The sequence below is a fragment of the Rousettus aegyptiacus genome, unplaced genomic scaffold (assembly GCF_014176215.1).
Source record: "Rousettus aegyptiacus isolate mRouAeg1 unplaced genomic scaffold, mRouAeg1.p scaffold_m13_p_7, whole genome shotgun sequence".
Classification (NCBI taxonomy): domain Eukaryota; kingdom Metazoa; phylum Chordata; class Mammalia; order Chiroptera; family Pteropodidae; genus Rousettus; species Rousettus aegyptiacus.
Window position 1 is genome coordinate 107,126,238 of NW_023416310.1, and position 26,312 is coordinate 107,152,549.

General features: G+C 41.9%; 1 protein-coding gene and 1 long non-coding RNA gene across 2 annotated transcripts; both read left to right on the forward strand.

Annotated features, from left to right (window-relative positions):
• Positions 1 to 840: 840 nt before the first annotated feature.
• Positions 841 to 1,943, forward strand: LOC107512288 (olfactory receptor 56-like). The gene has a single exon (XM_016147672.2). The coding sequence runs from the start codon at positions 886 to 888 to the stop codon at positions 1,879 to 1,881; it is 996 nt and encodes a 331-aa protein (XP_016003158.2). The 5' UTR covers positions 841 to 885; the 3' UTR covers positions 1,882 to 1,943.
• Positions 1,944 to 19,161: 17,218 nt separating this feature from the next.
• LOC118605361 lies at positions 19,162 to 25,115 on the forward strand. The gene is made up of 3 exons (XR_004952100.1): positions 19,162 to 19,471; positions 20,746 to 20,821; positions 24,201 to 25,115. It is a non-coding gene; the product is annotated as an uncharacterized LOC118605361 (long non-coding RNA).
• Positions 25,116 to 26,312: the final 1,197 nt, after the last annotated feature.

Genomic DNA, 26,312 nt, shown 5'->3' on the forward strand with positions numbered 1-26,312 from the left:
TTAATTCACTATCTAGAAGAAAGCACACTTAATATCTGGTGTATTTACACCCAGGCTATAAAATATATAAATACATAAATTATTGCTCAATATCTTTTAAAATGTCATAAATATCTCATTAACCACATGTTATTTTATCATGTGATTATACCATAACTTTCTTAGTTTTCCCTTTGCATTGGGCATTTAGGTTGCCTCTAGTTTCTCATTTGCTAAGTTTCTTAGGAAATACTTAAAGCTTTCACATCTGAAAAGAACAAAATGAATAAACTTCCCTCTGTCTGTTTCCTAACTTGTGAAATGGGGATAATGATCCATCTTTGAGGGCAGTTATGAGGCGTAAATGCGAGAATGTGACAGAGTGCTCAGCATGGTGCCTGGCACGTGAGAGATGCTCAAGCAGTGTCAGCTGTTACCACTTCTAAACTAATAGGCATTGCTTGTTAGAACCTTCAGTTTTACCGTCACCACATAAGATGGTATCGTTATCCCAATTCAAGATAAGAAAATGGAGTTTCTGAAAGGTCATCTAGGTACCCAGTTCACACAGTCGGTAAATGCCTTGGCTGCATTAGTACTTTTTTCTGAAAAAGCCGGTCCTCGGGTGAGGCTGGCCCAGAACTTGGTAGAGAAGCAACTATGAGGGCTGGAGACCAGCTTCTGGCAGACGCAGAGCAGTGCGCACTTTAACGATCAATGCTTCAAGTTTGCTTTTCAACCACGTGCATACAGTCGTAGAAATTAAAAGAACAACAAGACTAGTTTGCATCTTTGTTACAGATTATTAATGTAAAAGATGCCAGGCCTTTTTACCCTAACCAATGACCATTTAAAGAGGGCAACGCATTTGGCAAAGTCGTAATATCCTCATCACCATGGCACTAAATGCAATCCTCCTGCTTCCAGATCCCACCGCCCACTGCAGGAACAATGGCCTGGGCAGGAAACCAGACTCTCATCTCTCACTTTGTCCTCCTGGGCCTCTTCATGCACACGCCCCTGCACCTCCTCCTCTTCTCCATCATCATGGTCATGTTTCTGGTGGCCCTCTCTGGCAACGGGCTCATGATCCTTGTCATCAATATGGACTCCCGCCTGCATAACCCCATGTACTTCTTCCTCAGCTGGCTGTCACTCATGGACCTTATGATGATCTCCACCATCGTGCCACGGATGGCCGCCGACTTCCTGCGGGGCCGTGGCTCCATCTCCTTCACAGGCTGTGGGCTCCAGATCCTCTTCTTTGTCACCCTCCTTGGGGATGAATGCTTCCTGCTGGCCTTCATGGCCTATGACCGCTATGTGGCCATCAGCAACCCATTGAGGTACTCGGTGGTCATGAACCGTCGTGTCTGCTGGCTCATGGTGGGAGGGTCCTGGCTCTTTGGCCTGGTGGATGGGCTGATCCAGGCTGTCTTCACCTTGAGTTTCCCCTACTGTGGCTCCCAGGAGATTGACCACTTTTTTTGTGATATCCCTGCTGTGCTCAAGTTGGCCTGTGCTGACACTTCTCTCTATGAGACAATGATATATGTTTGCTGTGTCCTCATGCTTCTCCTGCCCTTCTCTGTCATCTCTGCCTCCTACCTGTGGATCCTGGTGGCCATACTTCGTATGCACTCTGCTGAAAGTCGGCGAAAGGCCTTTGCTACCTGCTCCTCCCACGTGGCTGTGGTCACCCTCTTCTATGGGGCTGCCATGATCACCTACATGAGGCCCCAGATCTACCACTCCTCCAAGCAGGACAAGGTGGTCTCTGCCTTCTATACCGTGATCACCCCTATGCTCAACCCGCTTATCTACAGCCTGAGAAACAAGGAAGTGACTGCAGCTCTCAGAAAACTCATGGGGAGGTATCCCTGTAGTGGGGAGCAAGGCTAATTTGGCACTGGGGCCTGCAGATTTGGACCCCAGAGCTGGAAACCTGGTTGGAAAAGAAATAAATGTGCCCTACTGAAAATAAAAATCATTCTCTGACCAGAGTTAATCAGATTAGTAAATCAAACCATCATGTCCATGCTGAGTGTGGGCAATGTAGAAGGAAGGCTGTGCGTTTGGGGTTAACAAAATATTAAAGATACACAGCCTATATCCCACAGCTGCTGGGAGAGTTGGTGACAGGTCTCAGCTATGACCCTCTCTCAGAATTGTCCATGACTGAGGAAATGCAGCTTACTTGAGGTCCTGCTTTGCCTTGAGGGGATGTCTGAATCCCACAACTGGTCAATGGATAGTATAAAGTTCTGGCCATCTTACCTCAGTTTCCTGAAGGGCCATCCCAGTTCCAGGGCTCCTCACAGGATCATCTGAGGCATACAAGCAATTTCTCCCTGAGTCTAATTTTGCTTCCTTAATTTCCTTTCCCCACCATAGTGGCACTAAATTCTGAGAGCACTGTCAAATAAATCTCCTGCATGCACAGCCTGTCTCAGTTTGCTTTCAGGAAACCTGATCTATGACACACAGAAACTCAGGAATGAAGGTAAGTTAAAGTAGACTTCATTAAATATGGTCATGTATATGTATTCAAGGTATGGTATGGACCCCAATAAGGGCCCTAATGCATGTGTGATGTCAGGGAGAGATCAGAAAAGGCATCATGGAGACACCTAAGACAGGTTTAATGAAGGAGCTACATTCAAATATCTACAGGTCAAGACAGTAGGTATAATGAGGGGAGTTAGTTGATGGGGACAATGGTGGATAGAACACTGACTCCTCAACTCAAGTCACTGCTCTTCTCCACGCAGGATAGGTGAGCACTGAGTTGGGAAGGAAATTAAGTAAAAGTTGGGTATAGGCTGGAGGAGCAACTATGAATGGGTCCTGGAAACCCAGGCAGCACTAAGTCCTGGGCAGGGCGAGGGAGAGGAGTGGGACATGTGCACAGCAGAATCCCAGACATCAGAACAAGGGCATCAACATCTGTTCAGCCTCTCTTTGATAGCCACTAAGATGACCCAAGATCCCCACCTCCATCTCGATCCCAGGGACAGCTCCAGGAAATCCCCCTCTCTGGAGTTCTATGTTCCAAGAGCTTTGAGTTCTAAGAATTTCCTGCTCCTGTGAGTTTTATTCTGTCCTCCATCTCAACCTTGACAAGAGTGGAAAGTACTGAAAAGTGGAGAAAGCTGAGTGGAAGAGTGTTTTCATGCTACTCACTGCTCAGCTGTGAGTAGGTTCTGCAAGGGAGAAAGAGACACATGGGAAGAGTTAGGTGGGACCTAGCAAAAACCCTGTTTCTGCCTTCCCTGCATTTCCACTCAAGGAAGCAAATAAAAAAATAAAATAACAAGATAAAACTGATAGAATCATTCATTCTCAGGACTTGGTTTAAATAGAAAAAGCTGAAGTGTGATTATAATTTGAATGAACTATGTTTGAGAGAAGAAAATGTTACATACATGAACTTAATGTCAAACTTATAGACATTACTTCCTAGCTGCCCTTTGGAGTGCTTAGTGATGCTTTGAAGGCCAGGACTTAGTTGGGTAGGTACCACAGGATCCCTAAGTGTGCCTGGAGTATTTCAAGAGGCTTGGAAAAGGCTTTAACTCAGGCCAGCCAAGGCTACATGGAGCATAGTTATAGGTTCAGCCTATGCTTGAAAATCAAGGAGATTTTTGCTCCTGCTGGCCAGGTTTGCATGTCTCTCATTTCTCTTTTCTCACCCAATATTTCATCAGAAAGTTGCACTTCCTTTAACACTAAAGCTGTCACATCCCAAACAGAAGAGTTATCACTCTTGATGAGTACTGAGTGGTGTTTTTGCAAGAATGAGACAGGTAAGGTTTGTGTTTTTCATAGAAGACCATATGTAATTGTGAATTTGTTTAGGTATTCATCAGCCTTTACACCAAAAGGGTTCCTTCTGTTGTGGCATCTGTGACATGGAGTGATGGGCAAAGCCAAGTCTCTTCCCTTTGCCACTCTCACTGTCCTGAATCTCTCCAGGCCATAGTCAACTTCTGTTACAGTCTGAGGGTTGGCAGTGTGGGCTGGGCAGAAAGAGAATCAGGGAGGATACTCAGATAGAGAGGTGTCTGGTCTCAGTGTTTGACTCTAGTAGAAAAGGAAGAGTAGAAATGCCCATGGTGGGGATGGTATGGAGTTGAAAGATGATTTTTTTTTCAATTATAGTTGACATACAATATTATATTAGTTTCAGATGTACAGCACAGTGACTAGACATTTATATAACTTACAAAGTGATCACTCTGATAAATTCAGTACTCATCTGACACCATACATAGTTATTACCACACTACTTACTATATTCCCAATGCTATACTCTACATCCCCATGACTATTTTGTGACTACCAATTTGTACCTCTTAATACTCTCTCCCCTTCACACTTCCCCTACCCCACCCCCAATGGGAGTGAGGATTTTTTAAAAGATGAGAGCATCTGACTTCTGAATCAAGATGTTGTAGTATATTCATGCATCATAAATCTCTCTCCTCAAAACATATAACAATCCAGGATAAAATTTAAAAAGAGAAAACAAAGAAGAGGAAACTGGTTTTCAGATACAAGAAATTTTGTGGAATAGAAACAATAGAGAAGTGCTAGTAGTGAGTAGGGCTGAAAACCTAGGCTTGCTGGGGTCTGGGCTTGGAAATGCCCTGGGTGGAAGGAGTTCCATTCTGCAGGGTGAAGGGCTCTACAAGATCCATGAAAGACAAGGACAGGAACCAGGCTTTGGGGCCAAAGTAGGGCTCCATATCCAAACCCCCCAAAATAAGAAACTGAAAAACCTATGGCCAAGTGCCCCCTGGGGCTCTAGCCCAGGTGAGCTGAAGGCCTGGGGAAGCATAGATGAGCCCAGAGACCACTTAGCTCTGCCACAGGGCCAAAACCACTTGGCACAACAGTGAGTTCTCACTGTAAAACCTACTTCAGAATGTGGTATCCAGATGCTTGGAAAGAAGTAATCACCAACCACTCAGCAGAGAAGGAAGGTGGGTGAACATTTTTGCATGGGGACATGTATGACAGGGACAAAAATAACAAAATTAAAAATTTCAATCCCCCCCTCATAGGAGCCTGAAAACAAACAAGACCAAAACATAAGCCAAATCAACACTGTAATTCACTCAAGATGAAATTAGTATTGTGGAAGAATTAGACAAAGATTTAGAATAGTATGTTGAAGATATATAAAGGGACAAGTGAAAGTGGATCTCCACCTAAAATAGAATACAAAATAGTAAAGAAAAATAGTCCGAAATGAACTCTAAATGATGACAGCAGGAAACAACCAATGAAAAACATGGAGGATAAATACTACATTAAATGTTAACAAACAATAGTTAGGATAAAATGCAGGCAGGAGCCAGCTTAAGAGAAAATTGGTAAATTGAAGGCATTTTCAGAATTAAGTAGAAAGAGGCACAGGTTACAAAAAATATGAAGAACAGGTTAAGAATCCAGAATGTAGAATGAAAGGCTTCTAATCAGCCCAATAAGAGTTCTAACAGGGGGAATGGAGGCGATGGAGGGGGAAGAATTGGCATTTGAAGAGAAAATTCCTACAAATTGAAGAAAGAGCCAAGTTCTCAGAATCAAAATGTTTTCTGAATTCAGGACAGGATAAATATAAAACCACACTCAGATTCACTGTAGTGAAACTGTGGCCATCAAGGATCAAGAGACAACCAGAAGAGCAACCAGAAAAGAAAGAAGACTTAACAATGAATGGTTGGCAGTCAGCTTCCTCAGATTCCTCATCGTGCCAGTCAAGAGCAGAAGACAGCGGGTGACATCTCTGGAAAGAAACTTACCTGCAAGTTTTAATTTAGTTACAATCACATTTCGAAAGGAAAAAAAAATAGGCATTTTCAGACAAGTAGAAGCAGAGAGGATGTTCACTGCCCATGGATTCCCACAGAAACAACTCTTGAAGGATGGGTTCCAGTGGGAAGGAAATAGAACGCAGAGGGAAGGTTAACCAGAGACCTAGGGAGCTCAGTTTTTGCTAAAATATAATTAGCTACAGATATCTTTAAATTCCATAACTTTGTGTTTAAAGAAAGAATAAAATGAAATTCCCAAACAACAAAAGGCACTCGGCATGGTCAGGAAGAAGAGAGAAGTGCTGATTTAAGTCGAGAGTTGTAGGGGATGCCTTCGGTGCCCCATCCACAGGCTATATGTGAGTTGAAGGTGTACAGCATGATTTACTTCTATATGTAGTGAGACAATTACTGCAATAAGTTTAGTTAAGATCCATTGTCTCATACAGATACAAAAGAAATAGAAAAATATATTTTCTTGTTATGAGAACTCTTAAGAGTTCTTTCACATATGCCCTCAGCAGTGGGATAGTCACATGTATCGGTGCTAAGAGACTGAATATACAGGCAATGGCAGGGCCATGTGTGAAAACAGCACTCCACCCTCGCCCTGCTGCAACCTGCCAGGAAAACAACCCTCCCGTCTACAACAAATAGATCAGAAAGCCAGTCCACTCAATGTCAGACTTGTAGGAAGTCAGAGTGTTCATTTTAGTAACAAGCTAGGAAACTAAACAATAATTTCTGGAGCAATAGGCCATACACATGAAGCTTCCTTTTCTTCCCCTCTAAAGTTTTCCCATTGCTCTGCTTGCCTTGAGTCTCTGGTAAAATGCCAGTGGGAGTGGCTGACTCTCCTGCTAGAGGAAACTGAATAAATGTGCTTTGGTTTTCTCGTTATGCTAATTTTCATTTATGTCTATGCTACTGAATCACTATTTGTTGAAGGAACAAAGAATAAGCAATGATCAAGTACATAAAGGTATAGGACATCAACAGAGTACAAGATTCACAGAATACCTGGCCAGGCGCCACTTCCTATTATCCATTAGATAGTCACTCTGACACTCAGTGGCAATCACATTCTCTTCCAGCCCCCATGGGTGAGGTGAGGGTGAAGACCCCTTAGGGAAGTATAGGCAGATGTGTCAGAGTACTTCCTTCACTTAGGCAGGAATCTGGGGTATTTTTCAGAGCCAGGGCTATGGGGAATGAACTTTGTCCTGAAGCCAATTATTAATATTGGCTTCTTCCTTGGTGAGGAGCTTCTAACTATTCCCTGGGCTCATTATGAGCTGAGTTGGGTGTCCTGAGACATCTGTTCTGCAACTAGAGGTACAAATCTGGGACATGAGCTCATTGTCAGTTTTATGAGAAACAGAAGAATGTCTTAATGCTCAGTCCTATAAATTTTCATTTGACGCCATGGAATCGGAGGCCAATTTATGTAAGACACTTTCCACTTGCTCTCGTGTTGTCCTGAGAATTGGATCTTTGCACAGTTCTTGGGTCTGACTGTCTCTTCTGAGATCTGCAGGGTGAAGCGGAAGGTGAACTATGCAGTGGTGAATGGGGGTGGTAGGTGCTGAAGGGGGTGAAAGGGGACCTGACAGATGAGGGGCTAAAAGTGATCAAGAAGTGAGAAAAGTTGGTCTGAGTTTGTGCTTCAGTTTAGCGAGTGTCAGACAGACACAGAGATACTGTTTCCTGCTAAGTGAAAACTTCAACTCTCGAAACCAGGAAGATGGTAATCCTAGTTTTCAAAAGCAAAATTGTAATCTGTGGTCAGCTATTCTTCTTTCTCTGGACTGAGTTCCATAGCTGGCAGGCAGAGCTGTTGGGCCCATGGCACCTGGTGTCCATGGCTGTGTTCCATCCTTGCGTGTGCTTTATCTTGGAACATACCCCTTTGGTGGCATGTCTCCGTATCTCACTATGTCCTAGGATTTCCCTATGTGTGCCATGGCATCTGACGCCACAGTATTCACACCATTGCCCAGACAGGAATAGAGTTGTCCACTTCCAGACCCAGTGTGTACATGCCAGACCCAAGCTCCCTGCACTACCCACTCTGCAGGGCTCCAGGACAGCAGACCAGGCCTCTCCCTCCTCCCCATATGAGTCTGTGGTGCCACTGGCCAGCTCCACCCAGGGCCTCCTACTGTGCTCTCTGGGGCTCCTGGGGAGGCAGCAGGCAGGTGGCTGGTCACCACTGGGTGCCTCCTGGCCCAGGACTGGAGCTCCAGCACAACTACAGGTCAGAGGGCCTCCTTGGGTGCAACCTGTCTCCCTGAAGGACCAGAACTTTGTCTGCAAACTCCTGGTCCCAGCTAGGAGCAGGCATTTCTCCAGTAGGAGGCGCCCTCCTGCAGGGACAGGAGAGTCCAGGGGCAGGGACCCAGGGCAGAGATGTGGTTTCTCCTCCTTGGGGCCAGAGCTGCACCCAGAACGTGGGGGTCTGAGGGCTTAGTCCTCTGCCATCTTCCCCTGGGGCTGACGCTGCAGCTTAGACATAGGGTGTTAGTCTCATAGGTGGAGAGGCTTATGTGTTTATTTACGGGAGATTAGGTGGATGATGCTTCAAGAGGCTTCCAGGGGCCAAGTACCACAGGAAACTCCCTAATACTTCTGGTCTGATGTCCTCTGTCTTGGTGGGAGAGAACCGATAAGCAGGACAGCAGGAGTATGAAGAATCTGGGTCCTCCACTCTCTCCATTTCATTTCTTCCCATTTTCTAAGTAGGAGTCTGGATTTCATTCTCAATTTAATCTTCGATTATTATTATTTTTTTTTTGCAGTTTGAATATTCTCTGAGGTTCCTTGATCCCTGCATATTTTGCTATCTGACATTAATTTGGGAAAATTCTCTGTCATTATTGCTTGCTTCAAATATTTCTTCTGTTCTTTTTTCTCTTCTCCGGGTATTCTTGTTACACATACGTTACATCTTTTGGGGTTGACTCACAATTCTTAGATTTTATGGGGTTTTTTCCTGCCTTTATTCTTTTTATTTTTCAGTTTTCAAAGTTCCTATTGACATACCCTAAAGTTCAGAGATTGTCTCTTCAGCTGGGCCCAGTCTACTGAGACCAGAAAAAGCATTTTTCCTTTCTGTTGCAGTGATTTTGAACTTTGGTGTTTCTTTTTGATTCTTAGAATTTCTGTCTCTCTGCTTATAGTGCCCATCTGTTCTTGAATGCTGTCTACTTTTTCCATTACAGCCCTTAGCATCTTAATCATAGGTGTTTTAAATTCCCGGCCTGATAATTACATCCCTGCCGTATCTGAGTCTAGTTCTGATCCTTACCCCATCTCCTCAAACTGTTTTTTTACCTTTTTGTATGCTTCACAACTTTTTGTTGAAAGCCAGACTGATTTACTTGGGCAAAAGAAACTGCTGTAAATAGGCCTTTGGTGATGTGACTTTAAGGGGTGGGGGTGGGAGAGCATTCTAGGTCTTAGTCTTTTTGTGAGCCTGTGCCAAGGCCTATGAACGTTGCAAGTGCTGCTCAGTGTTTTCCCAGCCTTGGATGGGACAAGATGGTAGAGGGGATTGAGTTAGGCAGTTCCCTTCTCCCTGATTGGTTAGGCTCTGGCAAAATTTTCTCTTGAGAGTAGGCCTTACGAAGAACAGAATGCTCTGGTGTATTTTAAAAATGCTCATTTTCTCCTCCCGCTGCTGGACTTAGGAGGAAATTTTTCTGGGCTCTTCGCTCTCAGGACCTGGTAGAATTTCAATCCCATTCCCTCTAGTTAGAGCAGACATAAGCACTAATGGTTGAACTTGAGGAAGACCTGAGGGTGAGGTGAGCAGGGTCCTGGGACAGTTGGAGCATCAGGTAAACTTGCCTTCCCCCAGGCCCGGGCATAACAGGTTTTGTTGGCATGCACATATGTGTGTGGAGCGAGGATGGAGTGTCATAGGGGATGAGTACAAGAGGGATCTTTACTTTGTTTCGACAAGTTTATAAAAGTAGGTCTCACATGCCCTTCTCTCTGTCCTTTTCACTGAGAATATTCACGATCTCAGTCTATGCTAGGACAGCACTGTCAGAATCCCCTGCCAAAGGCCACAAGTGATTGAACAAGTTGGATGTACTGCCCATCACAGGAAGAACTCACTTAGTGGGGCTGTAAGAGGGTGTGAAAAAGACTTACATGGGATGTAGATTCTTGTTAGTGATTCCGAGGAGTGTTGAGAGAAGCAGGACTTTGCTCGACATTGCCTGCTATTGGGAAGCAGACATAATTCCATGATGGGATATCAGAACAAGTCCTATCCAGAAGAACAGCAAGGCTAGGGCTTACCTGGTTAAGAGCAGCAGTAACTCATATTGGTCGGGAGAGGGGTGCTGGGTATTCTTTGGTGTGCACAGTGGCCTTGCTTTTGTCCCAGCTCAGACAGGATTATGGAGTATCTTGCTTTTTCCTCACTTCATCCCAGTATCAGAGTGGCCTTGTCTGAAGTTAGTGTTCTGTGAAATGGTTTCTGGTCCACAAGGGAACACCAAAGATGAGTTGTGAGCTGGCTGATGGTGACAGGCCACTTGTGAGTCATCAAAGGCTGCTTTTCTGTGTCCTAGTATTTCTCAGTAATGAATGTCAAAATAATCATTTACTATTTAGAAAATAAACAGGCCTCTTTACTTTCCATATTCCAAAATAAAGAATAAGGAATTAAAAGTAAGCAAGTAAACCGAGGTATATGTTCACCATCAACGGACAGGGCAAAGATCTTTCTAAATTTAATAATTAAAAAAGAAATCTCAAATATTGATATTTGAATACAATATATAATATCTGTTTATAAAGATATTCATGTGTAAAACAAATAAGTGACAAATTGGTAAATACTATCGACTTTTGACTGAAAGACAGATTAACATCCCACTATATAAAGAGATTTATGTATTTGTGTTTTTACAAACATTCTGAGAAGGAGTCTATGGTACAAAAAAGCTTAAGACGCCTACTGTGGTGCAGTGGTCCCTTCTTGGCTGCCCCTTAGTCACCTACCAGCCTTAAATGCTTTTATGTGGGTCCCCACGGAGGGCTTGCAATTTAATTGTTCTAGGGTAGGGCCAAGGTGATTCTGATAGGAAGCTAAAATTTGGAACCGTTGCTTGCAATAACCTCTTGCTACCCTCCCGCCCCCTCAAATCCTGGGGTAGGCAGAGTAAATTGAGATGATCCACTGGCTTAACTGGGAAAGCAGCAGAGTGTTTGTACAGCCCCAGCATGCTGTCCAAAAACTTGAGAAAGGCCCATCAGGATTCTCTGGGTCTTGATTAACGGGTCTCTTCAGGCTGACCATGCTAAAAACTCATCCAGGTTGCTTGTTGATGGAGCAGGTTTTGGGGGTTACCTCTAGAGGTTCTGATTTAGTACATTGGGTGTGGGCTTGGGAAGTCACTTTCCCAAAAGCTGCTGGGGAGATAGCAGTGCAGGTGAGCCACACCTGGAGACACTTGCATTTCAAGCTTGGCTAACACCCTTCTCTTCTGCAAAGCCAGCCCTAGTGCCTCCTACTCACTTAGCACCTCTCACTTTCACATCTGGAAGTTTTAGTTTTTCTCATGGCCCCCTCGCTATTATCCGGAGAGCTTTTTGCTGCTTTGGGGTGGGAGATGGGGCACCTGGAGAAAGTAAAGGTACCGACTCCAGAGGAAAGGGCCCCATTTTCCACCTTTCAAACTTCTAGAAAGACTAAGGAAGGTACAAAATAAAATTCTTATGTACTCTGACCTCTCCTTAGCCCACTCAAGTAGCTTCTTGTCCATGGCCTCCAGCCTTTTCAATCTCCTTTCCAGCCCTGTGCTCAGTGTCAAATGAAAAATAATATTGACTAGGTGTTTTGTCATCAAAAAGATTTATTTGAGAAAAAAAAGTCTTGCAACCCAGTGCATGCAGACATGGCAAGCCACATGTACACTCCGGCCTGAGTGCCAAGATGCAGGGGTAGTTATAGAAAGGAAAAAGAAGAGGAGTTTGGAGAAACATGGCATAGCGAGAGATGTCCCAAGATCTTTCCCCTTGACACAACAATAAGCTGAACAACTAAAACTCAACAAAAAACACCCAAACTGCACACAAGCATGCCTGAGCATGAGATCTGTGCATAAGAGCTACCACAGGTCAGAACCCTGAGTTTCAGGTGGTGGACAGGAAGAAACAAAGAAGCTGCCTTGCACAGCTGGGGCTCTCTGAAGGAGGAGCAGGAGGGGAGAAGGTACGGCAAGTTACCTGAACAGCCCTGCCTGAGAGAGCTGGAAGCCTCCTGCAACCGGTGGCAGGTCCCAGTCATCAGTACAGATAGCAGAGAAGTGGGGAAACAAGAAGCAGGATGACAGAGAAACAACAGTTGATTTTTACCAGCCATAGTTGCAAAACTGAGGCTGAGCCACAGCCCTCAACCCCCAACCCTGAGGGCCCCACCCCCATATCCTCTGAGACTGAACACCACAGAGCCCCAGGGGGATCTGAGCAAATGCTGCTGAAACTGTCGCTAAAACTGACAGGGATTGAGACTGAGGGTAGAGAGTGTGATTAAACATCTATATATTTTTTAAAAAGGTATTATTAGGGCTTTATATAAAGCAAGGATCCAAGAGGCTTAGATGCCACCTACTAGAAACCAAAATAAAAACACCTTCTTTGCAACAGGCTAGAGAGAAACCTTTATATAATAAATCTTCTTTCTGGAAAAAAAATCAGAATACACTTCCATTGACCCAGGCAGAGAAATAGTCTGTTAAACAGCATGAATAACCAAGGTGACGAGGAATCTCAGAAAGAAAGAGAAAAATCTCCAGAAAAGCTTACAGACATAGAAATATGCCACTTAAATGACAGAGAATTCAGGATGGTACTGCTGAAAAAACTCGAATTCACAACAAATCATATCAACGATTTCAGGAAATGAAAAAACAACTAGATGAGCAGAATGAGTTCTTTAGCAAGGAGATTGAAACCCAAGCTTGGGAAAGAGAGTTGACCAAATGGAGGAAAGAATCAGTGATATCAAAAGCAGAAATCTAGAAATAAATCATAAGGAAGAGAAGAGAAACCGAAGAATAAAAAATAATGAAAGAGAAATATAAGAACTAGCTGATGCCATCAAGGCAGGAAACATAAGAATAATGAGCATTATCGAAGGTGAGGTAAAGGTGCAGGGACTAGAAAGCATTTTCAGACAAACGGTGGATGAGAATATCCCAAATCTAAAGAATGAGCTGGAACTTAGAATTCAAGAAGTCAACAGAACATCCAATTATCCTAACTCAAAAAAGCCTTCACCAAAAATCAATGACAAAGATGGAACTCTCCACTACGAGGGGAATCCTCCACTATGAGTCCTGAATTAGGAGAAACACTGAAAGGGGTCAGTTCACCTAAAACAAAATGATCAAAAAAAAAAAAAAAAAACCTAATTAGGAGTAAGGTGACTAGCAGGCCCATGGAAGCAGAAGAGTGCAACCCTTACTAAGAACAGGGCATTATAAGCTTAAATAATAAGAAGAGAATTGCCATAGCAAGATAGAAATGAACGTTCAGCACACATAGGAACAAATTGAGGTAAGAATAACTGAAAAGGAGAGGATTCAAAAATCCAATGTGGATCTTTATTTCTAGATTTCTGTCTTCGATATCACTGACTTTTTCCTCCATTTGGGGAACAGAGATAAGACATGCGCAGAAGAAAATGGATGACTGTGTGTGTGTGTATAACTATCCTTTACATACTTGTAATGGTAATCATATTCCAAAGATTCAGAACTGAAGTATATATCATAAAACAAGAAGAATTAGAGCCAAAACCCACAAAAGCCAATCAAACTAAAGAAAACAGAAACACAAGAACAAGGAAGCAATGGAAACACCGAGCTACCAGAAATCAAAAGATAAAATGACTATACGAAGACCTCATATATCAATAGTCATCTTAAATGTAAATAGACTGAACTCACCAATAAAAAGGCACAGAGTTTCAGAATGGATCAAACAAACAAACAAACAAAAAAACCAACCATATGCTGCCTCCAGGAGACACATCTCAGCTCCAAAGACAAATATAGACTCAAAGTGAAATGGTGGAAAATTATATTTCAAGCAAATGGCATTCAGAGAAAAGTGGGAAGTGAGAGTAGTGGTACTAATATCAGATGAAGTAGACTTCAAAATAAAAAAAAGTTAAAAAAGATACTGAGGGACACTTCATAATGACAAAGGGAATCATGCACCATGAGGACATAACACTTCTTAATATCTTTGCTCCTAATCAGGGAGCCTCAAAATATATAAAGCAATTACTAACATAACTAAAGGGAGAAACAGACCAAAACACTATCATAGTAGGGGAACTAAGTACTGCACTGTCAGATATGAACAGATCATCCAAACAGAAAATCAATAAGGAAAACACATCCTTAAACGACACTTTAGACCAACTTGACATAATTGACATTACAGAGCCTTCCATTCCAAAATAGCTGCTCATACATTCTTTTCTAGTGCACATGGCACAGTTTCAAGGATTGACTACATGCTGGGACACAGAGATAGCCTCAACAAATATGAGGGTTGAAATCATACCAACCATATTCTCTGACCATTATACTTTGAAACCAGAGATCACTAAAAAGAAAACAGGAAGACCACAAATACATGGAGATTAAACAACATACTACTGAAGAATAATGAGGTCAGAGAAGAAATAAAAAGAGATCAATAGATACATAGAAATGAATGATAATGATAGTACAACATATCAAAACTTTGGGACACAGCAAAAACAGTCATAAGAGAAAAGTTCATATCATTACAGGTCTGCCTGCAAAAACAAGAACAAGCCCAAATAAAACAACCTAACACTTCATCTTAAAAAACTAGAAAAAGAAGAAAAAATGAAGTCTAGAGTCAGCAGAAGGAAAGAAATAATCAAAATTAGAGCAGAAATAAATGAAATTGAAAACAAACAAACAAATAAAAAATAGAAAAAATAAATGGAAGAAAGAGCTGGTTCTTTGAGAAGGTTAATAAAATTGACAAACCCCTAGGTAGACTCACTAAAGAAAGAAGAGAAAGGACACAAATAAACAAAACCAGGAATGAAAGAGGGGAAATTGTGACAGACATTGCAGAAATACAAAGGATCATACAAGAATACTATGAAAAAGTATATAACACTAAATTCAATAACCTAGAAGGAACGACCGGTAATTAGAAAGATATAACCTTCCTAGTCTGAATCAAGAAGAACTGGAAATCTATAAAGACTGATTAGCAGTATGGAAATTGAAACAATTATCAATAACCTATCAAAAGTAAAAGTCTAGGACCAGATAGTTTCATCAGTGAATTCTACCAAACGTTCAAAGAAGATTTAATACCTATTTTTTTTTCAAACTCTTCCAGAAAATTGAAGAAAAGGCAATACTTCCCAACTTATTTTATGAGGCCAATATCACCGTGATACTAAAACCAAGTAAAGATAGCACAAAAAAAGAAAAATACAGACCAATATCTCTCATGAACACAGATGCAAAAATCCTAAATAAGATACTAGTGAATCTAATACAGCAACATATGAAAAAGATTATACACCATGATCAAGTAAGGGTCCATTCCAGGGGCACAGGGATGGTTCAACATATGCAGATCAATTGATGTGATACACCACATAAACAAATTAAAAAATAAGAATTATATGATCATATCAATAGATGCAGAAAAAGCCTTCAACAAGATACAGCACCCATTTATGATCAAAATACTTAACAAAATTGGTATAGAAAGTACCTAAACATAATAAAGGCCATCTATGACAATCCCTCAGCCAACATTAATGGTGAAAAACTAAAAAACTTCCCTCTAAGATCAGGAACAAGGCAAGTCTGTCCACTATCGTTACTGTTATTCAATATAACATTGGAGGTCCTAGCGAGTGCAATCAGGCAAGGGAAAGATATAAAAAGCATCCAAATAGGAAATGAAGAAGTCAAACTGTCACTATTTGTAGATGACATGATTCTCTATATAGAAAACCCTAAAGACTCCACAAGAACACTACTGGAAACAATAAGGAAATACAGTAAAGTCTCAGTATACAAAATTAATGTTCAAAAATCTATAGCGTTCCTATACTCTAATAATGAAGTGTCAGAAAAAAGTGAAAAAAATAATTCCTTTTGCAATTGCAACAAAAAGAATAAAATACCTAAGAATAAATTTAATAAAACATGTGAAGGACCTATATAATAAAAACTATAAAAATCTATTAAAAGAAATCAAAGAAGATACAAAGAAATGGAAAGAGTCAACATAGTTAAAATGACCAATTACCTAAGGCATTATACAGATTTAATGCAATCCTTGTCAAAATCCCATCAGCATTTTTTAAAGAAGTAGAACAAAAAATCATCAGATTTCTATGGAAGCACAAAAGATGCCAAATTGCCAAAGGCATCTTGAGAAAAAAGAACAAGTCTGGAGGCATCGCTCTGCCCCACTTCAAATTACACTACAAAGCAACAGTAATCAAAATGGCATGGTATTGGCAGAAAAACAGACACATAGACCAGTGGAACAGAATTGAGAGTCCAGAAGTAAACCTGTATTTATATGGGCAAATAATTTTGGACAAAAAAGCCAAAAACATACAGTGAAGAAAGGAAAGTTTCTTCAATAAGTGATGCTGGGAAAACTGGAAAGCTACCTGCAAAAGAATGAAACTATACTGTTGTCTACGAGCACACACTGAAATTAACTCAAAATGGTTTAAGGACCTGAATATAAGACCGGAATCAATAAAATGCGTAGAAGAAAACATAGGAACTAAAATCAAAGACCTTGGGCTTAAAGAGGATTTTATGAATTTGACCTCAAAGGCAAGGGAAGTAAAAGCAAAAATAAATGAATGGGACTACATCAAACTAAAAAGCTTTTGCACAGCAAAACAAACAAACAAACAAAAAAACCAAAAAAACAAAACAAAACAAAACAAACATGGAAAAGGTAAAGAGACAACTATTCGAATGGGAAAATATATTTGCAAGCAACGCCTCTGATAAAGGTCTAATATCCAAAATATACGAAGAACTCATATGACTCAATAACAATAACAACAAAAAAACAAATGATCCAATCAAAAAATGGGCAGAAGACCTGAACAGACACCTCTCCACAGAGGACATACAAATGGCTAACAAATCTTTGAAAAGGTGCTAGCTATTGCTAGCTATCAGGGAAATGCAAATCAAAACCACAATGAGATACCATCTCACACCTGTTAGAATAGCTATAATCAACAGGACAAGTAATAACAAATGTAGGAGAGGCTGCGGATAAAAAGAAACCCTCATACACTGCTGGTGGGCCTGCAAATTGGTACAGCCACTATGAAAACAGTATGGAGATTCCTCAAAAAACTAAGAATTGATCTACTATATGATCCAAAGACTCTACTGGGTATTTACTCCAAAGACTTGAAAAACCATATCAGAAAAGATATTTGTACACTGATGTTCATAGCAGCATTATTCATAGTGGCTAGGACATGGAAGCAAGTAAAGTGTCCTATGATAGATGATTGGCTAAAGAAGCTGTAATACGTATATACAATGGAATATTACTCAGCCATTAGAAGAGATAAAATATTGTCATTTGCAACAACATGGATAGATCTTGAAATAATCATACTAAGCGAAATAAACCAGACCGAAAAAGTTGAAAATCACATGATATCACTTATATATGAGCTATAAACCTAAAAGCAACAAATGAACAGGACAAACAGAGACTCAAGGACATAGACAATAGACAAGTAGTTACCAGAGGGTTGGAGGGACGGGGGAGGTAGACGGGGTAAAGGGGGTCAAATATATGGTGACAGAAAGAACTCTGACTATGGGAGGTGAACACACAGTGTAAATATGTGTAAATATGTCTTACTGTTAAAGTGTAGAGCTGAAACTGATTGGATTTCGTTAGCCAATATCACCATAAACAAACAAACAAATAAATAAACCCAAAGCTTAAAAAAATAAAAAAATAAAAAAGATAGGAAAAGGAAGAAAAAGGAAGGGGAAGTTGGAACCATTGAGCTTTATTATATAGAGTTCTTACTGTATGGCTCTCGTGTAGGGTTCTCACAATTACACAGAGAATGAGAACTTCCATAAGCCCAAGCTCTTTCCATTAACCCTCCTGACCTATTGTTTGCTGAAATTTCCAGTTTGTCTTTATCATAAGTGACAGCCATTTCACCCTCTTCCCAGGTTCTGTGTTCTGCTCTCTCCTGTCCTATATGTACCCGGCCCATTTTTCCCAGAAGCACAGGCCTCATTCTGTCAGTGACCTCGGGTCAGCTGCCTTCATCTCACTTTCCACCCACAGATTGACCTGATAGCAGCAGTGGGCAAAAAACAAACAAACAAAAAAACCATCAATGGATTGAGGGGCAGCCAGTCCGTCCCTGGGCAAATTTATGACCTCATTTGGCCATGGGGGCTTCTCAGATTTTTCTGCTTCTTGTTCTAAAAATCTACATGTAGGTTAGAATAAGAAATTTAAACCCTTAGGTCTAATCCCCAAGGTCCACCTTCTTTGTGTCCTTCTTGTAGCCCAAGAGCAGCAGCTAATGGGGATCTCAGGGTGAGGCAGAGCTAAATTGGGAAGTCAGCGAGCCTGGTGTTTGTGTTGTAGCCCAAAGGCTGGTGCAAATGGAGGACTAATGAGAGCTGGGCAATCAGACTGTTAGGTCCCAAGGAGGGAGGTGTGAAAGCATTCACCTGCTCTAGAGAGGTGATCAGGAAATCAGGTGTCACTCACTGAGCCCCTGTAGAAGGTGCACAGGGCCCTCCCCCGAGAGAACATCCAGGACGCTATCCTCCTATAAAACCCATCTTGGGACCTCTGTCATGCATGGCCGCCTTGTGGCCTTGTTTGTTTGTCCCTGACTATACTCCCTGCACACCCCATCTCCAACCCACGTCCTCTGAACTGCTAGGAAACATACTGGGGCTCCCAGACCAGGCCAGGCTGCAGTGATGGCCATCGCCCAATGCTCCTCTCCTCCACAGGAGTCTGATTCTCTAGGTTTCCAGAATAGGTCCACCTGAGTCAGAGTCATCCAGCCCCTGTGAAACCTGTGAGTTCCAAGACTTCAGATCACCTGAATCAGAATGTCTGGGGTGAGGCTCATGGATTGGCACTTATAACAAGCCTTTGAGTGACTCTGAAGCTCCCTCAAGAGCAAAGACCAAGCTCCGGCACTGCCTGCTGTGGGGGCTTCTTAAGCACTGCCCACGCTTTCCAGTTCGCTCACTTCACCTCTCCTGGGGTCTCATGTGCTGAGCTATCATCATCTCCAGCTGTCTCTCTGTAGCTGGATGCTCCTTCAGAGCAGCATTTATCTTTGGTCCCTAGTGCCTGGCACTTAGTGGGTTCTGATCAGTGGTTCCCTTTCCACCCACTCCACCAGCAAATGCCTGAAAAAGTCTGTCATGCAAGCTTATGGAGGATTTGGGGAAAGTGGGCTGCAGGAAAAGCACAGGCTGTGGTGTTTGTGACTGATTGATTCCTACGGCAGCTCATGACGGCTCTATAGTGAGGTCTCCCGCGGCCCTGTCCACTTCCATAGTCTGGAGGAGATGCTAAGCCTGCAGAGGAAAAGTGTGAGTGTCTGTTGCTGGGACAGAGAAGGGCCTCTCTCAAGAGCAGAAAGAATTGCTAGTGCAAATGCTTCAAGTTAGAGACGAATGTGATAAGATTCAATCTGAGAGCCCATGTGGTCATAGAACCATGTGAAATCTTTAGAGAGGTGGGAAGGTGACAAAATAGTAGCCAGGGTAAGACTGATACAAGCTCTCCTTGAGTGAAGTGACATGCTTTGCTGTTCCCAGACCAAACGAGCAAGCTCTGCAGTGTAAATCTGGCTGCCTTGACCAGAGCACATTCTAAATGGTTTCAGGATAAAGTGATGGTGAGCCTACTTTATTCCAGAGGCTCCAAGGGAGGGGCCGGCAGCAGGCTGAGCACTGCAACCCAGTTCCCAGAGGGATAGCTTGTCAAAGTGGATTTAGCTTGAGACAGACTGGGTGACCAAGGGGTAACTGCAAATGATGGCGTCCTGACCGGGTAAATGGGTAAGTGGTCCAATTCTGGGTTTATTTGGAGGGTAGAACTGACAGAATTTGCTGACAGTCTATGTTGGGATATGGCAAAGAAGAACTGAGGATGACACAAATGGTGTGCCTTGAACAACAGGAAGGGTGAAGGGAGTTACTGTTATCTGCAGGCTGTTTGCGGGCAGGTGGGGTATCGGGCTCACCTGTGTTCAGGTCGTGTTTGCAGTACGTCTTTCAGCCTAGTTACTCTGCCACTCTTCCAAGCCACCATTCCTTTTTTCTAAGACCTGAGAAATGATCTGTCGGGAGCCATTTTGAGGCAGGATTAAACTGCCAGTAAAGCTGGGAGTTTTGCAGAGTTGGCAAGCTGTGCAGTCTGCTGGCTCAGGAGGAGGTGCACCTGGCTTGGGGGAGATAAACTGAATGTTCTTTGACCATGGGAAAGAGTATGTTAACATAGCTACAAAGTTTCCTGAGTAATTGGCAATGATTGTTTGTATGCTTAGAGGTTTTTGCTTCTTAGCACTCTGTAGGGTATAAATATGCTGTGCTAAATAAACTCAGGGCTGCTTCGGTAATGACTGGAGGCCCTCCTGACTCTATCTCTTTTCTCTGTTTTTTCTTTAATCCTCACTCCCCCTTTCAGGTGCTGATCGACTTTAGCCGGCTGGCTCCTGCAATGATCCGTCTTCCTATACTTACTTTTTGCACCTAGACAGTTTATTTTCTAACTTCGGCATCCCGAAAAAATACTTGAAAGTGAAAATCTGATTTGAATTGTGGGTGTGACCAATTTTCCATGGTCTCCTTTTGTCCCTTAGGGAACACCTGCTCCTTTCACATGGTCCCAAAGGCCTTGAGGTTCGATCTCCAGAAGCAGAATTGCTGAGTCATAAGGTAGTTCTATTTTTAATTTTGTGAGGAGCTGTCATACTGTTTTCATGGTGGCCACTCCAACTTCCGATCTCACCCACAGTGCACGAGTGTTCCTTTTCTCCACAACCTCACCAACACTTGTTTGTTGACTTTTTGATAATAGCCATTCTGACTGATGTGGGGTTCTTTCTCATTATGGTTTTGATTTGCATTTCCCTGAAGATTAGTGATGTTGAGCATCTTATCATATGTCTGTTGGCCATCTGTATGTATGTCATCTTTGAAGAAATGCCTCTTCATGTCCTCCGCCCATTTTTTGATTGGATTGTTTCTTTTTTCATTATTGAAAATTTATATATTTTGGATATCAACCCCATATTGGATATATCATTTGCTAATATCTTCTCCCATTCAGTAGATTACTTCATTTTGTTGTTGCCTTTCTTTCCTGTGCAGAAGCTTTTAGTTTGATGTATTTGTATTTGTTTATTTTTGCTTTTGTTGCCTTGCCCAACGAGATATATCCAAAAAAATATTGCGAAGAGTCACGTAAGGGTTTATTGTCCATGTTTTCTTTTAGGAGTCTTATGGTTACAGGTCTTACATTTAAGTCTTTAATCCATTTTGAGTTTATTTTTGTATATGGTATAAGAAAGTGGTCCAGTTTTTTTTTTTTTGCATGTATTTGTCCAGTTTTGCCAATTTCGCTTATTGAAGAGACTTTTTACTTGCCTCCTTTGTTATATATTGATTGATCATATAGGCATGGGTTTATTTCTGGGCTCTTTATTCTGTTCCATTGATCTATGTGTTTGTTTTTATGCCAGCACTATGATGTTTTAATTATTATAGTCTTGTAGTATAGTTTGAAATTAGGTACTGTGATACCTCCAACTTTGTTCTTTCTTATGATTAATTTGGATATTCAGGGAATTTTGTGGTTCTATATAAATTTTAGAAGTATTGTGGACACAATTCTAGGTTGGTGATTTTGTCTTTCAACACTTTAAATATTTCATCTCACTCAATCCTTGCCTGCATGGTTTGTGACAAGAACTCTGGTGTAATTCTTTTCCTTGTTCCTCTGTAGGTGAGATGTTTTCCTTTTTTCTATTTTTTTTGTCTTTGGTTTTCTGCAATTTCAGTATAATAGGCCTAAGTATAAATTTTCAGATTTTTATTTTAATTAGTGTTCTCTGAGCTTCCTGGATTTGTAGTTAGCCATTATTACTCAAAATAGTTTTTTGTTCTATTTTTCCTCCTTTTGGTATTAAAAATAAACAATATTATGTGTGTATGTGTGTGTGTGTATATATATTAGTATCAGGTGTACACCATAATGATTAGACATTTATATAACTTACAAAGTGATCACCCTGATAAGTCTAGTACCCATCTGATATCTTACATGGTTATTACAATATTATTGACTGTTTTCCCTATACTATACTTTACATCCCCATGACTATTTTATGCCAATTTGTACTTCTTAATCCCTCCCCTTTTTCATTTAGCCCTCCAACCCCCCTCCCATCTGGCAATCATCAGTTTGTTCTCTGTATCTATGAGTTTGTTTCTGTTTTCTTTGTTCATTTATTTTGTTCTTTAGATTCCACATGTGAGTGAAATCATACAGTGTTTGTTTTTCTCTGTCTGACTTACTTCACTTAGCATAATACTTCTTTTGGTGTTCTTATATATATATATGTTATACCTTTCACAATTGCCCTACTGTTCTTGAATATTTTGTTCTGTTCTTTTTCCCTCCTTCACATTTTCTCTCTTTGTATTTCAGTTTGGAAAGTTTCTATTGGCATAGCCTCAAGCTCAGAGACTTCCGCTGGCCCTGTCCAGACTACTGATGAACCCGTCAAAGGCATTCTGCATTTCTACCATTCCTTTTTGAATCTTTATCTTAGAGTTCAGTCTCTCTGCTTACATTACACACTGTCCTTACAATGTTGTCCACTTTTTCCATTACAATCCTTAGCATATTAATCATTGTTATTTAAATTTCTGGTCTAATCATTCCAAACTCACTGTTATAACTAAGTTTGGTTCTGCTGATTTCTTTTTCTCTTCAAACTGTTTTTTCTTACCTTTCAGTATGCCTTGTAATTTTTGTTGAAAACTGGGCATGATGTATTGGGTAGTAGGAATTGAGGTGAATTGGCTGTAGTGTGATGGTTTGTGTTTCTGGCTAGGAGTGACACCATGTTTACTGTCTGCTACAGCTGTATAATATTTGAGACTTCAGTTTCCTCTTGTGTCCTTTTTGTCTCCCCTAAAGAGTCCATCTTAAGCAGGATCTGAGCCTTATAGGGTTTTTTTTAGCTACAATCTTCTATTATAGTGCAGAGTTTCTGCTGCCGTAGCAGTGAGGTACTAAGGAGGGGACCTCTCTGTTGGACTGTGATGAGGTCTCAGTCTCTTTTAGGGCCTGGGCCCTGGGATGTGACTTGTAAGTGCTTTTCAGCTCCTCTCTCTCATATATGACCAGCAGTCTAGAGGGGACTGGAGTTGGCTAATTTCCCTTTCCTAGATCAGATAAAGTAGTTTCCCTTGAGTGCAGGCCTTTGTTCCAGAGAACTGAAGGAAGAACTGCGTGCCCTGGTGTATTTCGAAGTGACTGCTTTTCCTCTGCTGCTGCTGGAAGCCTGAGGGGATTTTCCTCCAATCTTCACAGTGAGAACCTGGTGGGGCTCTTGGAGGTAAAACTCGAAAGTGTGGGGAGTTTTGAACTCCCCTAAAACTGGTCCTTCTGGAGTTTTGAACTCTCCAGCTAGTCCACACTCTGCCTCTAGGAGCTGGTAATTCTAGTTTAAACACTCTTCCAGGTACAGGCTCCAGGCTTCCACTTATGGTAAAATGATTCTCTGTGCCCACCTCTCTCCCCAGTTTTCAGGTCAACAGTTTGCCCTGGGACCTCAATTCTCTGACGGACCTAAGGAGAATCATTGTTTTTTAGTTAGCCAGTTGTTTCTGGTTGTAAGGATGAGAGCGATGCTTCCAAGCTCTTTATACTTGCAGAGCAGAAACCGAAAGTCTCCACTCCCTTTTCACTGTGTCTTAGGTTCTCTCCCTTGACTGCCAACAGAGGGACCTAATTCCACTTAAACAATCCACTTCCTTCCATCAGCCTTGCCTAGTTTAATGCTATTTTTTTCTCTTGATTCTTTGACCTACTGATAGCAACTTGTTCAGCAAGAAAGTGACAGTTTAAAAAATGTGGTCAGTACTTGGCCCTACAATGAAATTGTGAACTCTCAGGTTAGAAGAAGGCAGATGAGAGCTGGGCCCCAGGTTGTTTGGGTTCACCCTTCCGAAACTAGCTCAAGGCCTGACAAAAACTCTGCCACTCACTCCTGCTCAGCTCACCTGCTGCTTCTCTGTTTCCCAGTTCTAGAGTTCTCCCGGGTCTCTCGCTGACCAACTCTTCCCCAAGGTCACCCTCCAGGAGCAGTTTGGAGACTATACCAGGGAGGCAGCAGCAGTGACAGATACAACGATGTGGTTCTGGACCTTTGTCTACAAAATCTCCAAATTGTTGCTGGGAAAGAGGAAGATGGTGAGAGTTCCTCAGCCTGATATGGATTGTGGCAGCCAGTACACAGGGGTCCGCTGGCTGGAAGAGAAGTCCCCCAAGTCTCATCAGTATGGGGGAGCTCCTGAGCCTTGGCCCCTATGGGATGGAGTTCTGAGCTAGGACATCGGAAGCAGATGCAGCCACCAGACAAAATGCTGCCTGGAGCCAGGGAGGAGCTGCCAGTGGAGCTTGGGAAGGAAGCAGGTGGAGTGGTGACAGTGGTGGCGAAGGCCCCACCCAGGCGCGCTCAGAGCGGAAATGATGTGCCCATGCTGGAGTAAGTCTGGGAGGGCAGCAACATTATTAAGTTTGAAATCATTCTTTTAAATTATTTTTGGAAATGCTTTCCTTAACCTTTAAGAATCAGAATAGTTACATTTGGAACATTTTCTTTATCGGTCAGTTTTTAGATGACGAAACTGGTGTAAAGCCTGAGAGGAGGTTTCATTCTGGAAAGTGTATCTTTTATGATAGGTTCAATGTGAAAAACATTTTTAGAAACAAATTTTGGTTCATGGGAACACACACTGATGAGCTGAGACAGTTTAGTATCTGAAGTGGCCACGGTCTTCAAGAGGAAAAGCAAGCACTGTTGTCCTTTGAAATATCTGCTGGATTTCATGCTGCAGTGTGTGCAAATAAACCTGTTTTTATGCTTGTATTTTTTGTACTGAATTTACATAATTATGCTTTATTTTTTCATAATTTATCATTTCATGAAATTACTTTGCATGAACCATAATCTATAAATAAAAGAAATAAAATGTGTGAAATAAATAACCAGCTAAAAGAGGAGCTGATTTTCTTTTAGGAGCAGGGGATGGGAAGGAGACTGGAGTCAGGGTCACTGAGATCTTGGCAGTGGGACATTCATGGTGAGTGGTAATTTCCTGGGCTCCGTGGAGAGGAGGGGATGATACTTGCCATTACCCTAAGCCGACACTGAAATAATCCTATGTAACTTTGCGGATGCCTGCAAGAAAAGGATCTTAGTATCTTGTTTGCTAGGACTGCTGATCTGAAAAAACTGGAAGATGTGGACCTTGGAGAGAGCCTGCCCAACTCCCATTCAACACAGCACACACAGAAGACCTGAGTTTCCTGGAGGTCAAAAGAATAGTTTAAAAAGTTGGCCAAACAGACACTTTGCTGCATCCTTCCCAACCACAGTATCTGCAGGTAAGGGGTCTGAGCATCACAGGAGCAGCGGGGTGTCCTGCATTAACAGATGAAGCAGAAGTTAGAGGCTCAGCCAAAGCCACAGGAAACTGAGGAATGGGGAGAACCCAGGGGAGCTTGTGGCTGCATCTCTTCTTATTGCCTCAGTGCTGTGGGAGCAGAGTCAAAGGGAGAAGGTTTCAAGAGGCAGAAAGATGCCATCTCTACTGCAAGCGCCCCCAACTTGCCGGGGGTGAGAACTGAATAAGACATCAGAGTTTGCCAACTGGACAGATCATTTAACAATTAAAGTTACATGAACACGACAGGCTCTGGCCAGCATGCTAGTGCAGAACAAGAAAGAAGGATTCTACAGAGCCAAATGAAGGCAGGGATTCAGATACTCTAAAAGACATGAAAACATGTCATGTACTCCCCCCTAATATTAAAGCTGTTCAATTGGATGGCTTTAGCTGTATAGTTTTAAAGGATTTTCTTGTGATTGTTTCCCATTGACATAAAGCAAAAAGAAAAGCATAACTTCTTAAATTTCAAAAGCAATACATGCTCCCTGTAAAAATTGATGTGCACCACAAAAATAGACTGTACCCTAGTAACTTACTGTATGAACAGACCATATTTACTTGTTCTTTTAGTAGCAGGTAGGTGGTTTCCAACCTCTGCTTGCCCATTGCTGCAGTGAACACCCTCTGTATCCTTAGGTGCTACTGTGAAGATTTCTATAGGATAGACTCCTGGATGTGGAAC